This window comes from Trichosurus vulpecula, chromosome 1, assembly GCF_011100635.1.
Source record: "Trichosurus vulpecula isolate mTriVul1 chromosome 1, mTriVul1.pri, whole genome shotgun sequence".
NCBI lineage: Eukaryota > Metazoa > Chordata > Mammalia > Diprotodontia > Phalangeridae > Trichosurus > Trichosurus vulpecula.
In genome coordinates, this window is record NC_050573.1 from 61,544,903 (window position 1) to 61,564,180 (window position 19,278).

Genomic DNA, 19,278 nt, shown 5'->3' on the forward strand with positions numbered 1-19,278 from the left:
ACGGGCAGGGGAGCAGGAATTGGAGACACAGAGGCAGGCTCAGAGAAGGACAAGCTTCCCCTCTGGGCTGGGGAAATCAAATATTAATCAAGGCTTCGTGGAAGAAGTGGGGAAAGGCAGGGGGCAAGGTTCTGGAGCTTACTCACATTCATGGTGCTCAAAGGGCGGGTGGGACTGCCGGACCGCAACCAGAATTAAAAAAAGGAACAGGGGCCAGAGCAGCTCGATGACCAGCTGTACCTGCAGGAGAGTGAGGCAGGAGGCTGGGGTTGGGGAGAGAATGCAGGGGTCTCAAAGAGCATGGCTCCAAGGATCCAGAAAGCCTGGGTTTAAGCTGGGCCCCTCCTCTCCTCCCCGCTCCCCCCACATTACCGGCTTTCTCCTGCGATATGTAAAATTCTTCCAAAGCAGCAACATCAGCTGGGTCCAAAATGCCATGGTAGACGCTAGAGAAAACATGGAGAGGGTCAGGAGTCAGAAGAATGGAAGGGCAGGGAAGTGGAGAGAAAAAAGGGTCAGGGGGTCAGATTAATCGAGACAGGGAAGTCAAAGGATAGAGGTCAGAGAAGCAGCAGACCAATGGACTGGGAGAGTGCCAGGGGTCAATGGACTAGGGCTAGGGGTCACAAAAGTGAGGGGTCTGACAGGAGTGAGAGGGACGGAGCGGTCAGAGCGACACAGCAGCTAAGGAGTGGGAGAAGATCCCTAGGCCCCCTCCCCAAGTCTACCCCAGTCCCAGCTCAAAGAAGGAGCCAGGCCCTGGGTCAGCCCTCCTTCCATCAGCCTGGGAGAAGTGAGGAGCCGAAAATTCCATATACAAGCTTATCCACAGGAAGTACGAAAAAAATTATAAATGATGGGCATCTTGTCCTGCCAGAGCTCAGAACAGACCAGATATGAAGGATCTAGAATTTCGTCAATGAGGAACTCCTTCAGATAAAGCAGATCATGCCCTCTCTATAATTTTGATGAGTATCTTTGCCAAGTAAACCCCAAACGGTGTCATGAAGAGTCAGACATGACTGAACAAACAATTCCTCCATCCAAGACTTCCTCGGCTGCCTAGCCAGAGCCCAGAAGTCTTCCCGTGAAGAAGGCAATGTGAAGCATCCTAAGGCAGGGGTGGGAAATCTGTCCTAAGGGAACATACTCTCCCACAAAAACTCCAGCAAAATTCTAAAAATACACCAAGAAGAATACTGATAAATAAAAGAAAGAGCGTTAGAGGTCTCTCTCCAGTCCAGGCCTGCACAGGACAGTTGCCAGAAGCCTTCGGAGTTCTGAGCAGACAGGAGGAGGAAGCCAGTACCCACTGGGGCCTAACGCCAGTGAGATCTTGGCCCTGGAGTACTGAAGCAGCAAGAGACTGAGCCAGATCTCATAGCTCACTGCACAGGGAGACAGGACCAGAAAGTCCATGTAGGCCAGTGGCCTTCCAAGAGACCTGGAACCTGGTTTTATGCAAGGAGACAGAGAGAGAGGACAAAGGCAAAAGGCGCCAACCTATTCCTGTCACAAAAAGAGACAAGTACAGCAAAATAGCCGGGCAGCTTGCTCCAGAGCCTAGGAAGAATCCCTGGTACCGACGACCCAACAAGAGGCCTGAAATCAGAGCTTCTCCTGCAACCACTAAAAAGGACACGACTGAAATAGCAGCCAGATGTCCCTCAAACCAGAAACCTTGCAGAAGGCCCTCACAATCTGTGACGTCTGGTTGGGGCTTGTCAGCGCCACACGAGGGCACTACAGGTTGGGGTTTATGCAAGGATCTTTATAGAAGGGCTGAGGCAAAAACCTGCATTGAGTTAGGTTACCAGGAGAAAGAGCCAGGAGCCAGGAATACTGGTAGACAGCAGAACCAAGTTCTAGCTAACTGATTCAAAACTTTAGCAGCAGCAGCAGCAGCATCCAGACCACTGAGGGAACAGGACCAAACAAGGTCTACCCACCCCATTCATCTCAGATAGAGAAATGAGCAAATAGAAAAAAAAATGCTAAATATGTTGAAGAAAAATGATGGGTTAAGAGAAACCCATGAGGGAAAAAAGAAAAGAGAGTCTCAGAGAAAATAATAGCTTGGCCAGAAGAAAGTCAAGAATGGTTGGAAAAAATGCAGTAAGAGATAAAAAATTAAATTATAAGTGAAATTAGCACTCCTGAAAGGGAAAAAAAGGAAGGGGAATACATAACTTCTATCGAAGGCAGAGAATCTTACCCAAGTAGCAGAGTCACTAAAACTGGAATGGAGCAACCAAGACTCAAGGATTCCAAAAGACAACAAAAAATATTAGGATGAAGTAAAAAAAAAAATGAAAAACTACACATAAGAAAAAGTGAAGTGTCTACTATCAACAACAACTGACCTGGAAATCAGGTCAAGGAGAGATAATTTTAGACTGAGTAGATTTCCTGAAAACCATGATCAAATAAAAAATCGAGACATATTTCAAGAAATCATTAAAGAAAATTCTCTACATTTATTACAACCAGAGAACAAAGTGAAAGTAGAAATAATCCACTGATCACCTTCTGAAAGTAACTTCAAGATGAAAATATCCAGAAATATCATAGCCAAAACCTGCAGGTTCCAAGACAAAGAAAAAATACTGTATGCAGTTAGAAAGGAACAGTTCAAGTAGAAAGAAATCACAGTGAGGATAACACAAGACATCATACAACAATCATAAAGGAGAAAAAATATTGGCACATAATATTCCAAAGGGCAAAAGAAAAAGGCTTACAACCAAGACTAATTTGTCCCACAAAACTTAGTATAATCCTACAAGGTAAAAAAAAAATGAACCTTTAACAGAACAAAGAACTTTGAAGCATTACTGATGAAAAACAATCAAAGTTAGGAAGAATCTTTGAAATGAAAACACAGGCAAAAAGAGAAACCTAGAAAGATGAATACATTGAAATGGTTAGAAGAGGCTTTTAGTGGGGAGGAGAAGAAAAAAGTATATTTTCAGAATCCCACTGTTTTTAGGGTCACAGAGAGAGTAAAATAGACAAAGTTAGAGCCTAGGGTTGATTTGCTCCATATTGTAGGTTTTAAGAGAGGAAGGACGGGGAGAAAGGGATACACTAGAGAAGAAATAAGGAAGTGATTATTTTTGCATAAGTGGGGTATATGAAGATAGTATACAAACATGTAGGAAGTGTTGAAAGTAAAATTCAACGAAGATAGTCTGAGGCACATTCTCTCCAAGAAAGATAACATTTATTAACAGGGCACAAATCTGTTAATAAGAATGGGTCAATGGCTCTACCTCAGTTTTACTCCAAAGACCCTGAGATGAAGACCTAACTCATTTTTACAGGGTTAGAACAAAGAACAGAGCAGGGTGGATAACATCATGGTGTCCTGGACAACATGACTGGTTACTTAGATGAGGTGCAAGGGATAGTATGATGGGTTGAAAGTTGGAAATAAGGGGCTAGCAACAGCCCCTTCTTTCCCTCCTGTGACTTAGTAAAGTTAATTGTTTGACTCCATCTGCAAAGTCAAAAGATATTGGGCCAGACTTCTTTGATACTAAACTGGACATCCTTGAAGGATAGCCTGGTGGTGTAAAAATACTAGACTAAACTCCTCAGTGTCCACCCACATCCCCCAAGGATAACAGATTTCTTTGAGGAAAGAATAGAACAGTGATTAACAAGAGAATTGGATTTCTAAATTTAACCTGTTACAGGCCAGCTGAATTTCTGCATGAAGTTCAGAAACAAAACACCATGACTTCGGCAATTATAAGACAAAATCAATTAATTGTAAATAGATCAATAAAAATAATACAGAATCAATTTAATCCTCCTTGAGATAGAGGCAAAAGAGGATCTCCAGAAGTTTACTTTTATCTGAACCAGGAAAAGAAGGGTGGAATAAACACACAACAAGTTACGTATAGAAATTTATTAAACTTAGAAATAAACAGGTGGGGCCAAGGAAAGAGGAGAGGGGCTTAAAAGGGGGAGTAGCATCAAAGGAAGAGCAGTCACAAGCAAAACAAACTTTCACTTTGGATGATGAATAATAAAAATGAGATAAAAAAGCAAGAAAGCCTAAGAACCAATGATCGAAATCTGCACCACGTTAAAAGAGTAAAGGCAGAGAAGTGTGTTCATATCACTTCAATTATAAATTTCGAGTGTTGATCACATTTCTTTTTTTTTAACCACCTTCTTTGTGAAGATGAGGGCAAAGAGGAGCTAAATTATAAGGGAATATTATAGAGGGAAATATACAAGTAACCATTATTACAGTGGATGTGAATGGAATGAATTCACCCATAAAACAGAAGAAGGTAGCAGAATGTATTAGAAAGCAGAATTTGATAATATGCTTTTTACAAGAAGGACACTTGAAACAAAGAGTCACAAGTTTACATGAGGGGCTGACACAATTTATACTTCAGATGAATTTTAAAAAGCAGAGGTCTCAGTCATGGTAATAATAAAAGTAGATATAATTAAAAGAGAGAAATAGGATGATGCTGAAAGGCATCATAGATAACGAAATAACATCAATACTTCATACATATGAAAAATAAAATAAAAAAATAGAAAAATGCTTCATATATATGTATATGTACCAAATGGATTGGCATCTATTGTTGCTGTTGTTTAGTCATTTCAGTTGTGTCTGACTCTTCATGACCCCGTTTGGTCTTCTTGGTTTTCTTGGCAAAGATACTGGAGTGGTTTGCCATTTCCTTCTCCAGCTCATTTTACAGATGAAGAAACTGAGGCAAACAGGGTTAAGTGACTAGCCCAGGGTCACGCAGCTATTAAGTATCTGAGGCTGGATTTGAACTCAGGAAGATGGGTCTTCTTGGTTCTAAGCCCAATGTTCTGTGCGCTATGGCACCACCTAGCTTCTGAGACATCAGGTAGAACCAGTTATTAGAGAACTCTAATTCTAAGACTCTGACACCAACTCCACCTCCTCCATTAGTGGTTTCTTTGATAGCGGTGAACCCACAGCTGACGCAGAGTACAAGTTGTAGTGGCTAAAAATTCATCTCTCAGTGGTTAATGATCCTCCTCATACTTCCTGCTGGGCTTGTCTTTGGACAATAAACATCCACAGCTTGACACCGTGACACTTCCTAGCTGAGTAACCCTGGGCAGGTCACTTAACCCTGTCTGCCTCAGTTTCCTCATCTGTAAAATGAGTTGGAGAAGGAAATGGTAAATCACCCCAGAAAACCCCCAAAGGGGTCATGAAGAGCTGGACACGACTGAAATGAATGGACAACAACAAACCTGGTATCTACTTTTTTAACTCGTTTTTTTGTTTTCTTTTTATGGTGATCTGAGCCATGACATTCTGGGGATTGCCATTCAGTTTCACTTTCCTTCTCCAACTGCTGGGTTTATTCCACCATTTAATCCAGCCTCATTGATTTTTTTGGGTACTGTGGCTGATGGCTCTGGGTCTCCATTTATTCCTGTTCTGGGCTAAGTTTCAGAGGAATGTGGTCCCAATTTTTCTCCATTCTCTGCCTCCTTTTTTTTTCTTTTTCACATTTTCCAGAATTACTTCATTTGCTGGCTGAAAGAGGGTGATAATAACTGACTCTGAATTGATTTCAGTAACATCAACTATTTTGGGCCAATTCAGCATGCTCTCTCTCCCCTTTTACCCCCTTTTTTTTCTATGAGCTTTCTTATTTACTCAGAGCTTTCTCATTTCTTTCGTTCTTCATGAGCTCCTTGGGCTTTTTTGGATTCCTAGATGTCTTTTACAGTGATGTGCATCAGCCAACAAAAGCCCCTTTCTACTAAAAAATTAAACAGTATTGATCTTTTTGTCTTCCTGTTTCAACAATCTGGCTACCAGCTGTTGTGGGGGTGTAAGACCAACACAACCCCAACAACAAGCACACCACAAAAGCACAGGTTCTTTTGATCTGCTTAACTAAGGAAAGCTATGTGAAGGGGTTTGACAAGCTTACTTTAATTCAGCATACAAATATCATTCACTTAGTTCAGGGAAAAAAGCCAGCACACTGAACTTCAGAACAAAAACAAACAAAGTACAAACATCAACAGACAGACCTTGTCTGATTCAAATCCCAATACATAGTTACCAGAGTTTAACAAAGTCTCAGCATCCGGGTTACAAGCTGGAGGGCTCCTAGTTACAGCTGCCCAGAGTCTCCCCCTCAGCACCACCACAAGAGAGAGCCCTGCACAAATGGCCCTGTCCTCTCTTCTTATAGGGCTTCAGACATCATCAATCGTCATCTTAATGACCAGAACTTAGGCTGCTATGATTGGTTCTTGAGTTAGCCCCTCCCCTTAGGACCCTGGGAGGTTCACATCCACATAGGTTAGGTTAACACCTAATAGGGATTAGAGCCTGGGGCTTAGCACTTAGTAAGACTCAAGACAGGCATGGCTCTGGAGTTAGCACCTCCCTTTAGCCAGCCCCACCTTGGGCCCCACCCCAGTCACCAATCCACACCCACATAGGTTCCACACCTAATAGGGGTTTGGGCCTGGGGCGTAGCACCTGGTAAGGCTCAATGAAATACACTGAATTACTCAAAGAAAACAAAGGCCATTTTGTTTACCAACACACTATCACCCACATTTCCCAATGTGCTCCGGTCCCTCTCCTCCCAGAGAACCATCCAGTTTTAACAGACAACAAGAAGAGGAGAGACATTCAGCAAAATTAACCAAAAAAGCCTCACGTCTGCAGCATTCCACACCTACAGTCCCCCACCTCTGTGAAGAAGGGTGCAACTTCTCTGCATTTATGCTTTGAGGCTGATAAGTCATTAAAATTTTATTGACAAACCTGGCCTCAGACACTTGACACACTTACTAGCTGTGTGACCTTGGGCAAGTCGCTTAACTCCAATTGCCCTGCCTATCTCCCTGCAAAAAATTTTTAAAAAAGAAATAAAAATTTTTTTATTGAATTCCATTTCAATCATTTTATTATTTATTTTATTCAATCATTTACGTGCATAGGATCAGAGACTTAAAGCTGAAAGGTTCTTGGAAGGCATTGAATCTAATCCTTCTCATTTTACAGATGAAGAAAGTGAGACTGGTACAGGTTTAGCAGCTTCTCCAGGATCACACATCCAGTAAGGAAAGGGAACAGGTACTATGATAAGTACTTTACAAATGTTTTTGCTTTTGATTCTCCCACCAACTATGGAAAGTAGGTGCTATTATTATCTCCTTTTTACAGTTGAGGAAACTGAGACAGGCAGTAGGTGAGTTGCCTAGGGTCATACTGCTAGTAAGCACCTAAGGCTGGATTTGAACTCAGGTCTTCCTCACTGCAGGCACAATGCTCTATCCACTGCACCACCTAGCTTCCTCCAATCTTCCATTTACATTATTGTAATCACTGTGTATTTTGTTTCCCTGGTTCTGCTTACTTCACCCTGAATCAGTTCTTATAAGTTTTCTCATGCTTCTCTCTACTCATCACTTGTTCCAAACCAGTAACATTCCCTCCCGTTCATTTCCTACAACTCATTTATCCATTCCCCAATCAATGACCAGCCACTTTGTTTCCAGTTCTTTGCTACAACAAAAAGTTCTGCTATAAAGACTTAGGGGCATGTGAGGCCATTGTCTTTCTCACTGATCTCTAAAAAGCCTCTTTTTATGGAGTTGTCAATATTTTCCCCGTAGCCCAAGAACGCTGAACAAGGTTTTATACAACAGAGAGGCCAGTAAACTCACTGACAAGTTCTTCTAGAGATAAGGCTTCCAATTATATTTGCTTCGGTTAAAATGCTTTATCTTGTTTATCCGCCAACAGGAATGTGGGCTTTTCTGATATCCTGGGATGGCTTAGAATTACAGTCACTGTCTCTTTAGTACCTTCTACTCTTTCTCTCATCTTTGTTGGAGCTATGAACAAAATATCTCCTCTTTGAGTTCTTGTGAGAGGCAAGTGCTGCCAAAATAAATCTACCACAACACAGAAATTATATATTATATACATATTACATATATAATATATATATAATAAAACCTAGGTTTTATTATACTTAAGCATAAGTTCAGATTTGAGACAAATAATGTAAATCTGAACCCCAATGAGTATTCTAACAAGGCCTCTTACAGATAAAATTATGTCAGAGTGACAGAGAAATAATTCTTTTACATACTGCTATCTCGTACATTTCTCTTAGGCCAAAAAAGTCAAAGAAAAGACAGATTCACAATCCCATGCTTCCTCCAATGTTCTAAAAGTTGAGCAAACTTGGTCAAGAAAAGTCATAATCTCATCTATCATTTAAGGATACAAACCTAATTAAACAGACTCTATACGTAAACCAAGTCAGGTTACAGATTGAACTACATTTAGAGGATTCACAAATGGGCTAAAAGAGAAAGGGATTTATATGTTGAAAAAAGCTGAGAATCTTCCTCTGGCTTTTTATCTAAGAAATGTTTAAGGCCCCAAGTAAAGTTTTACATCCCAGGGGACAGGTTTCAGCTACCTCAAAAACCTCTCAACTAAAAGAAATAGTCCTGACCTTCCCTTAACATTATTATTCCATGAGTCAGGTAAGGTTTGGTCAGCTAAGGTTAATATTAACAGAGTACAGGCTTTCAATTAACTAAAAGTTGCCGAAGGAATAGTCCTGGGTTCCAAATAATAAAAATTAATAAAAGGAAACAAAAAATAAAAATTCCCATTACACTGGATCCATAAAGAATATGATAGAATTCAGCATAGCAGTTCTTCCATATTGACCCAATTCTCTCTACATCTTAAGTTAAAAAAAAAATGTAACTTCAAACTTTCCCTGTCTAAAGTCAATTCTGGAAAGTCCAATGGTTGAAGCAACATCTTCAGGGCACTTTCCTTGGATTGCTTTCACTGTTGTAGCTTTACCAATATTATTTACTTCTACCCAAGAGCCCCCTCTCTCTTCCTCACCTCCAACATCTGTTCTTATTGGTGACTGACTTTCTGAGATCACTATTTCAGGAAAGCTACGCTTCACTTCACTCTCCTTCAACCTCCATCACAACCTGGACAATCCTTATTGTACCTTGTCCTCCCTACCCCCACCTCCCTCTGCAACTCCCTTCTGGAACCAAGAATCATCATAAAATCAACTCTGGCATTGTTCCTGGATAGGATGTGTCAATTTGCTCCTCTATAGTCCCATTCACCAAAATGTCTCCATTCCCCTATATCTGTTGTCTCCCCCATTAGAATGTAAGCTCTTTGAGGTCATGGACTACCTTTGCTCTTGTATTTGTAACCCTAACACTCAGCATTGGGTAGGTGCTTCATAAATGCTTTTTCATTCACTTGTTCAATTCCTTATCCTGCCACCCACCTCCCCTAACAAGCATCACTTTTCATTTTTGTCTTCCTATCCCCTGCACCTAGTGCCTAGCACAAAATAGTGAATTAACACATGCCTATCAATTAACTAATTGGTCCTTCGGGGTCTAACTCAAACATCACCTTCTCTGAGAAGTCTTTTTTGATTCTACCTGAACTCCAGCCAGAAACAATTTCTCTGTCCTCTGAATCCCTTCAGGTTTTGGACGGTACTGACATTCCATGCTCAATGTCCTAAGGTTCTTTCTACTTTTGACATCTGATCTTCTCTATTCACAGGATCATAGATCCAGAACTGATGGCACCGCTGTCAGTTCTAACTGACCTAAGCTCTGAATTTTCTCAGGTCCTTTCCAGCAGGTTCTGCAGTCTGGGTTCTGCAGTCCAGAATCCCTCTCAGCTCTATGACTTCCCTTCCTCTATAGGCCCAGAGCTTGCCCTATTCAGGTCCCTTAAGTTGGGTCTGAGAGACAATGCCACCCTGAAGTCACCATGGGGAAGACTCACCTTCAGTTGGTTCCTGGGGAGGAGGTTGTCCCTGTGGGAAACAGAGGGTGTCTGACCCAGTCCTCCACTGCTGCCAGGGCAACTTGGGGAGGGGATATTTGAACAGGGCTAAATGCCAGACACACCCTGCTGTGCTCAGGGCATTGCTGTACCTGTGCTTGGGGTGGGGTGGAGAGGAAGAGGAGTGAGGACAGGGAAGCATGACAGAGAGCTGCAAAAGGTAGGGAACCTGTCTATGCCTTGGGGCCCTGGAGACAGCCCTGCAAGGGACAGAAGTCAGGAACTGGTGCTGGCAGGGGCAGGCATGAGAAGAGGGTGCCAGGTCACTTAGTCCAGTGTCTGGCACATAGTAGGACTTAATGAATGCTGGCTGATTGACACAGGATCTCCTCAGAGTTGGCAGGGAACTCAGCAGCCAGATGGTCTCAACACACAAGAACAACACCGCTGGCAAGGGGACATCCGCTTGATGACGCCTGGTGGGCACAGCCCATTCCCCCTTTTAAGGAAGTTTTCTCTATCATCTCTCTAATCTGCTACAGAGGTAGCAGGATGCAGCAGAGAGAGTCAGGATGACCCAAATTCAAATCCTGCTTGAGACATCTACTAGATCTGTGACCTTGCACATGTCATTTAAACTTGCTATGCCTCCGTTCCTCATAGGGGCAGTTAGGTGGCACAGCAGATACAGTGCCTGAAGTCAGGAAGACTCATCTTCCTAAGTTCAAACCCAGCCTCAGCCACTTACTAGCCATGTGACCTTGGGCAAGTCACTTCACCCTGCTTGCCTCAGTTTCCTCATCTGTAAAATGAGCTGGAGAAGGAAATGACAAACTGCTCTAGTGTCTCTGCCAAGAAAACCCCAGATAGGGTCAGGAAGAGTTGGTCATGCCTTAAAAACAACTAAATGACAGTTCTTCAACCAGAAAATAAGAGGCTTGGATTCGATGACCTCTAAGGGCCTTCCTAACTCTAAATCCATACTCCTATAATCGACAGCTTCTAAGGTACCCTGAAACTCTAAATCTATGATCCTACTCGCCCATCAAAGTCCAGGTCCCATGTCACCTCCTCCAGGAAGGTTTCCCTGATCCTCCCCCAAACAGAAGGAATCTCTCCCTCCTCTGACACCCCTCAGCCCTGGGTCTGTCCCTTCCTCTGCCTGTCACCCCGTAGTACCAACATACAGGTACAGAAAAGGTCTTAGTGTCCCTACAGGTTAAGTACAGCTTTAATAGCTTAAAACTAAGACCTTGGGGATACCGTGTCAGTGTCCCCATATCCACCCCTGCCCAGACCATGAGCATCCCAAAAGGAGTGGACCAGGTCTCCTGTTTCTTCACAACACAGGGCGAGGCAGATTGCAGGGTCCATTAGTGTTGGTTGTATTCAATTAAATTTCAAGGGAAACCCAATTACTCACAGGCCCCCAACCTAAAACTACTCCCCCATTCTTTACCTGATCATACTCTCATTCCATCTTTCCCTATGCCTTACTTCTTCCTTTGTCTTTAAAATTCCCTCCTTCCCTCAGGGCTTTTCCTAGCTATCGCTCATATCTCTACACTCTCTATCCTCCCTACCCTAAACTCGAGCCCTTGGTGGACCGATTCAACTCTACGCCATTTTTTAATATTCTTGAATCTGTATCCCCCCTGGCTGTCCTTTCAACAGTCACATCTTGCCAGACCCCAAACTTGGCCTATTCCCACCATCTACTTCCTCAGCTCCAACTCACACGCTAATGGCATCTTGGGGTCCAATGGTTAGAGTGACGGGGCTGGAGTCAAGAAGGCCCCAGCTCAAATTTCTTCCCAGACACTAGCTTCGTGACCATGGGCAAGCCACTTAACCTTCTGCCTGCCTCATTTTCTCCTCTGTAAAATGAGGGTAATAATAGCACATGCCTCCCAGTGGCGTTGTGACATAATACTTGTAAAGGCTTGACTAGCTATTGCCATGGAACGAATTTCACAACTGTGTGGAATGGTTCCATTAGAAATTTGTAATTTATTCTCAACGAAGCCTCCAGACAATCCTTTCACGCTTCTCTATTTTCTGGCCCATTCACCACAGGGGATGTTACAAACCTCTTTTCTCCTCAAATCTCCCACGGGACTCCTCCTCTCAATCTCTCATTAGAGGATTTTGTCTCATTCTTCACTGAAAAAAAATTATATATAGAGCTCTCTCTTCTCCTCAATCTCCCTGACATCATCCCCCTCCGTCTCCTCTCCTCCAATTTCTGATTAAGAGATGGCCTCTTGCCAAGGCCTACCCACATGCCAACCCCAACTAGGGCCCCAGGCCTTTTCCATTATCATACCCTCTCTGTGTCTAATTTTCAGTCCCTAGCCTTTTTACCTTTCCTGGTGATCTACAAACATGCCCAAGTCTTCCCCATCCTTCAAAAACCCACTCCCTCTCACCATGCCCGCAACTGATCATTCACTATCTCCTCTCTTTCTCAGCCAAAATTCTTGCAAAAGCTGCCTACCCTCACCATCTCTACTTTCTTCTTCCTTCTTCTTCCTCCTCCTCCTCCTTCTTCTTCTTCTTCTCCTCTCTCTCTCCTCTCTCTCTCTCTCTCTCTCTCTCTCTCTCTCTCTCTCTCTCTCTCTCTCTCTCTCTCTCTCTTGCCCAGGGTCACAGAACTAGTAAATGTATGAGGCCAAGTTTGAACTCAGGTTCTGCCGACTTACTTATTTTCTTCTCAATCCCTCCCCAACCCCTTGCAGTCAACTCATCGCTAACCTGAACCTGCTCCCTCCAAAGTTACCACTTCTCTCTTAATTGCCAAATCGAATGGCCACTTCCCATTTCTTACCTTTCTTGACCTTTCTAGAACATTTGACACTGAGGGTCACCTTCTCCTCCTGGACGCCCTCCTCTCTGGGTTTTCATGATGTTGCTCTCTCCTGGGCCTCCTATCTGTCTGCTTCTTCTCGACCTCCTTTGCTGCATTATCAACTGGGTCTCACTGACTGTGAGTGCTCTTCGAGGCTCTGCACTGGGTTCTCTTCTTGTCTAAACCCTTGATCGCCTGGTGACCTCATCCACCCCCATGGGCTTAATTTATCATCTCTCTGCAGATGAGTCCCAGATCTATACATCCAGCCGAAAACAGGGTAAGTGAACTATAGCGTCTCCAGCGTTTTAAGGTCCCTCCCGGTTCTGAACTACTACTGACATCCTGGGTTCTAAGCCCCTCCCCCGTGCTCAAACTTCTCTATTCTAAGGGCCCCCTGGCTCTGACTTTCTGGGTTCTCTGGTCCCTCCAAGACTCCGACATTTTAAGTTCTAAGGTTCCCCCACTCCAGTCTTACGCTGTGTTCTATGTTCTTTGCTCCAATCTCTTGGGGGTAGTTCGGTCCCCAATCTGTTCCCTAGCCTTCACCCCGCACCACCCATCCTTCTAGTCCCCTAAAGCCCCCCCGGGGGTCTAGCCCCATTTTTCCCAGGCCGGTATCTGTAGGGCGGGGCCCTTTAAGCAGCGCCGGACCGCTCCCGGCTCCGCCCCCAAGCCCCTTCCCCGGGTGGGTGGGAGGACTCCCGCTCGCAGCCCAGGATTACCTGCTCCCCGAGTCAGGTAGAGTGGCGGGGCTCCTTTAAGGGCGCCCCCCGCCCGGACCCCGCCCTCTCCAGGCCGGCTGCGGGGAGAAGGACTTGTGCGTCCAGTACCCGGCGTGCGGGCCCGGGTCCCCCAACATCGCCTTGGCACCGCCCCCCTCACGCCGTCATTGGCTGCCAGGCCCGCCAATCAGCGGCATCGCTCGGAGCTCCGGGAAGCGGAGGAGAGGGGGGATGCGCAGGGAGCGGCCAGGAGGCTGTTCTCGGGCGGCGCCGTGCGACTGCAGGTGCGCCTTGAAGGCACAGCGTGCTCCCTCCGCTGGCCTCCCTGGCTCCGGCGGCCTCCAGCGCGTCACGGGCGCCTCCGGGGCTGGGCGGATGCCGGGCTGGAGCGGCGCGATTTCCCCAGAGTGTTTTGCAGAGCCAGGTCTGCATCCTCCTTTTCCCGGACCGCCCAGGGTGGCGCCCATTTCCCAGCTCTAGACTCTAGCGTGTTGTATTGTCTTGCAAACTCCCGGCTCCGGGAACTGACCCCGGTCAGTTTCCCTGAGTGCGGGCTGGTCCAGTCCCCAAGACCGTGGCCCTCCCGGGTCCCCACTTCTGCCCCCGGGGGTGGGTGAAGGTGGGGCAAGCCCAGCGCCTGGAAGCCGGAAACTGGCATCCCAGAACACCCCCTGGCTAAGCTCTGGCCCCGGTGCGACTTAGGGCGAGGGCCTTTCTCTTTCTGGGCCTCAGTTTCTTCGTCTGTAAAATGAAGGGAATGCACGAGGCACTCCCAGAGGTTCTTCCTTCCCAACTCCCAGATGGAACACGCGCTCTAACTAGGGAGAGACCATTGGAACTTCGCCCTTGATGGGAAATTTAGCGCGTGCGACCTTCACCACCCCAGGGCATGCTTCCTCCCCTGCTGCCCAAACGGCCCCTAGAGAGGCAGAGGGGGCGCCTTCGGAGGTCCGGCTCCTCCCTCCGGTCCGATCCCCATCCCTCCCTTCCTCTTTCCCGACAGTCGGGGGTGCGTCAGCATTCAATAACCTCCCGTGGGTCACCGGGGTAAGCGGTAAGCGTCTTTCCTCCAGGCAGTACCCCCGGTAAACCCCGGCTCCCTCCTGCAGCTCGCCCCTGGTGCAAAAATTGTCAGTGACGGTCCTGCCCTGGCATTCTAGATGCCAAGCTCCCTCCTAGCCCAGACATCCTGCTCGAGTTCCTCCCGGCCTCCGGCATCCTATAGTTATAGTCTATACTTACAGATGAGATGGCTTTAAGGTTTGCAGATCGCTTTATAAATACTATCACATTGGATCCCATCGGCGACCCCGGGAAGCAGGTGGTATTACTGTCTCCATTTTACAGACGAGGAAACTGAGGCCGACAGTGAGGATGGTGATGATGATGATGACAGCTAATGTTCGTACAGCCGTTACTGTGTGCCAGGCACTGTGCTACGTGCTTTACAGTTATCATCTCATCTAATTCTCAACCGCCCTAGCAGGTGGGTGCTATCATTGTTTCCAATTTTACAGAGCAAAAGACGTTAAGTGACTTACCCAGGGTCACAAGGCCACTAGATTAAGATGGAATTTGAACTCAGAACTTCTGGACTAAACGTTCAGCACTCTTTACCTGTTCAAAGCTCATTCCAGCTCGGACATCCTATGTTCTAGGTCCCTCCTACTTCTAACGTTCTACCTCCTAAGGTCTGTTCTAGTTTTGATAGTCCATGTTTCATGTTCTTAAGGTCCCTTGCTGTCTTGCATCCTGTTTCCTAGAGTCCCTCCCAGTTCTGATTTCCCCCGCTCTCCTTCTTGTTTCTACCTGGCCATAGGTATTTGCTCAAGTTTCCCCTTCCTAAAAACATTTTCCTTTGAACCCACTGCCTGCTCCAGAGCTGTTACTTTCTCTCTATTTTCTTTACAACTAAACCTCTGGAAAGAACGATCTCTCCTCACTGGATGCCACTTCCTCACTCTTGAAAGTCCCTGCCACCAATCTATCTCTCCAACAACCTCAGCTATGGCCCCAGTGGCCTCGCCACCCCCCCCCACAACCTCTCATCAGCAGCAGGTAACACACCATTCATTCATCGTCCCATTTCCCATCTCCTCTCTCCATCCTCTTTCTGGATACTCTCACTTCTCTGAGTTTACATCCCATGTCTTGGTCCTGGTTCTCCTTCTACCTGTCTCCTGTTCCTCCTCCCAGCCCTCAGGTGTGTTCCCCCTCCCCCCCACCCAGGGCCCTATCCCTGGCCCTGTTTCATGTCCTTTCTACACCATACCCTGTGAAGATCTCACCCAGCATCCTCTATCCCGTCTGGGAGACTACTGTGTTGTGGCTGGAAAAAAACAGCAACAAACAAACATTGACTTTTGGGTCCAAGGACCTGGGTTCAAATATCAGGTCTGTCTGTAAGATCTTGGATAAAGCACTTCAGTCCCCTGGGCTCCTTTCCTCCCTTGTAATTGGTCAATCGATAGTCAATAGGCCAAACGTTGCTGCTGTTCAGTTGTATCTGATTCCTTGTGACCCCATTTTGGGGTTTTCTTGGCAAAAATACTATCATGATTTACCATTTCCTTTTCTAGCTCATTTTACAGATGAGGAAACTGAGGCAAGCAGGGTTAAATAGCTCACCCAGGGTCACACAGCTGGTAAGTGGCTGAGGCCAGATTTGAACCCAGGAAGATGGGTCTTCCTGGTAATCCACTGAGCCATCTAGCTGCCCACCCCGCCCCAAAAAAGGCACAGGTAGGTTAGACCAGATGTCCCCTAAGGTCCCACCCCGCTCTAGAACCTGTGAGCCTTCACTCTTTTGCAGATGGGTGGTTCTCAGCCCTATTTTACCAGCCCCAGGTTCCTCTCTGACCTCCAAGCCTGCTTCCCAAGCCAGATGACATTCTGGCTCCTTCATCTCAACAAAAACAGATCCAAAAATCCCTTGCCCCTCCCCCTAATTTCTCTGCCTCTCTTGATTGCATCACCATCCTCCCAGTCATCTGGGTTTAAAACTGAGTCATACTTTCATTTCCAGCCAGTTGGCAAGTCCAGTGATCTTCCCTCTGACATCTCTCTCAATTTGGTCCCCGCCTCTCCCCTCCCATGGTCACCACCCTCCTTGGGCCTTTATCACCTCTGACCTGAGCAGTCTTTTCTCAAATGATCTCCCTGGGTCAAGTCTCTGCCCCTCCCATCCATACTTTACAGAGGCCTGGAAGACTCTCAAGGCACAGACCTGCCCTGTCCCTCCCTACCCTCAAAAGCCTTCCTTAGCTTCCTTTTGCCTACAGGGCACAATGCGGACTCAGGCCTGGCACTGAGTCCCTCCACAGCCTAGACTCACCTACTCTTTGCAGTTTTATCTCACACTTTCCTGACTTTTATATTTCCCCCAAACTGGACCATTGCACCCACACCTTATTCTCTTCTTGCCATCTCTCATCTTTGAGCCTTCACTTATACTATAATCCCAGCCTGCAACGTACCCCTCAGATTAAGAGCCTTCCCTTCGAGGCCTGTCTCAAATGCCATCACCTCCACGCAGCTTTCCCTGGTGTCTGTCCCTCACCCTGACTCCCAACCAAATGCTCCTGGCATCAGGAATACCTGAAATCAAACCTGGCCTCAGACACTTACTAGCCACATGCCTCTGGGCAAGTCGCTTCACCCTGTTTGCCTCAGTTTCCTCAACTGTAAAATGAGCTGGAGAAGGAAATGGCAAACCACTCCAGTATCTTTGCCAAGAAAACCCCAAATGGGGTCACTCACGGAGAGCCAGACATGACTGAAACAACAAACAACACACAACACAAATAAGGATAGTAAGGGCACCTACCTCAAAGAGCTGTTGTGAGGATCAGATGAGGTATTTACAAACCTCTTGGCACACAGCAGGTGTGATGTAGATGCTTCCTCCCTTCCCCTTGCTCCTTAGATTTGTCCCAGCATTTTGTTTAGATCTTTCTTTTGGTTCGAATTTTTCCAGTCATATTCTGCCTTTTACCAGTCATTTGTGCATATAATAACCCCATCCCCATTAAGCGATAAGCCTTTTCAAATGGGGCTAAATAGCACCTGCCTTCCAGAGTTGTTGCCAGGAGCAAATGAGATAATCATTGTAAAGTGCCCAGCTGGGCACATCAGAGGCACTATGTACGTATTAGCTATTACTATTAATATTAATTATTAACAACAAACAACTTGGAAATACTGAGGGCTCTGATCCTGTCGATGACCAGCCGCAGTTCAAGGATACTCTCAAGCAGGCTGCCCACCTCCGAACAGAGGTGACAGGCCCAGGGTCCAGAGTGAGCCGTACACTTTTTTGGACAGAGATATACCCAGAGAAATATACTTTTTGGACAGTCCTGTCCTGGCTTTACATTTTTTTTTGTTTGGAGTCGGGGTTAAGTGACTTGCCCAGGGCTGAATAGCTAGTAAGTGTCTGAGTAGGGATTTGAACTCAGGTCCGCCTGACTCCAGGGCCACCTGGCTCTACCTCTCACTCTCCAACACTTGACACTGTGGCTCAGTGACTTCTCCCCCTGGAAGTTCCCACACCAGCGCCCTAGGCCCTTCCTCTGCCCCTGTGGCCCCCTCCTCTCATGGATGAGTTCTTCCCCATCTCCATTTTGAGGCAGGATCCAGAACAACCATCCTTCACTCCTCTCCTGGCTCTGTTCTTGACCGTACAGATTTATTTCTCTACCTTACCCCAACTCTATCTACAACTCCCTTCAATGGGTTCTTTTCCTCCATTAGACTGTAAGCCCCATGACGGCAGGTAGTATTTTACTTTTCTCAGCCTTCTAGATGATAGAGAACAAGCCTTGGAGCGAGGAAGACCTTGGGGTTCAAGCCTTGCCTCTGAAACCAAGTCACAGAAAGATGCCAGCCTTCACGGTGAGGGCAGTTGTCTCCTCTGGGTGTTCCCTATACCAATGATTCCAGGTCCGGTGATCCTAGCCTGGAGGATTCCGATTCTCTTTACAATCTCCTAGCAGTGGTGGGCACATAGTAAGCATTCAATAAATATTTGCTGATGATTGATTGACCCTTGTGTCCCCACCCCTGAGGATGGCACCTTTATGCACAGTAGGTGCTTGATAAGCATTTCCTGGGTTAAATAGTAGCCTGCATTTATATAGCTCTTTCAGTTTTTACAAAGTGCCCTACAAACATTATCTTCGCAACAGTAGGTGTTACTGTTCTTGCCATCTTATAGATGAGGAAACCGAGGCAGACAGAGGCTAAGTGACTTGCCCAGAGTCACACAGCTGCTAAGCGTCTGAGTCTGAATCTGAAGTCAGGCTATCCTGAGGCCAGCCCAGCACATCACTTAGCTGCCTCGAAATGTCAAGTGGAAACGTTCTTTGCCAAATCACAAGTGGTCTCAGAGCTAGGAGAGCAGCCAGCCGGACCAACCTGTACAGGAGCAGGAATACCCTTTAATGAGGGGATGAGCAATCATTCTGTTTCTAGATGAACATTCTGGTCCAGGGTTCAAGTCCATCAGGCTGGCAGACATCGCAAAGTCATCTTGGCATGGGAGGGGCAGGGTGAGCCCTGAAGGAGAACAGCAGCTTGCTGTGGCCGAAAGCCAACCCAGCAGGCGTCTGGGGAATGGCTAAAAGCTTTGGATGAGGGCTGTGTCCCTAGGGAGTGGCGGGTAAGGGAACTCAGAGTCCGAGGAGGAGGAGGAGGAGGAGGGAGTCCCAGAGCCAGGATGGTGAGAAGGAAGCCTGGAATCTTCCTTTCTGAGGTTCTGCCAAAGGGAAGGAGACTTTCAGGATCTAACCTAGCCCTACCTCTTTATTTTTACACATGAGGAAACTGAGGCTGAAAGATTAGGTTAAAAGACTTCC

The 19,278-nt window shown here is 46.2% G+C and overlaps 1 protein-coding gene across 1 annotated transcript in view; it reads right to left on the reverse strand.

The window, feature by feature from the left end:
- The window catches only part of ABCA7 (ATP binding cassette subfamily A member 7), a 62,366-nt gene extending 48,880 nt beyond the window's left edge, over window positions 1-13,486 (reverse strand). The window contains exons 1-3 of the mRNA XM_036741936.1: window positions 13,424-13,486; window positions 373-446; window positions 147-240 (exon numbers count right to left, since the gene is read on the reverse strand). Of these exons, the coding sequence (XP_036597831.1) occupies window positions 147-240; window positions 373-438 (160 nt within the window). The 5' untranslated portion in view covers window positions 439-446; window positions 13,424-13,486. The remainder of the gene's footprint in view (window positions 1-146; window positions 241-372; window positions 447-13,423) is intronic.
- Window positions 13,487-19,278: the final 5,792 nt, after the last annotated feature.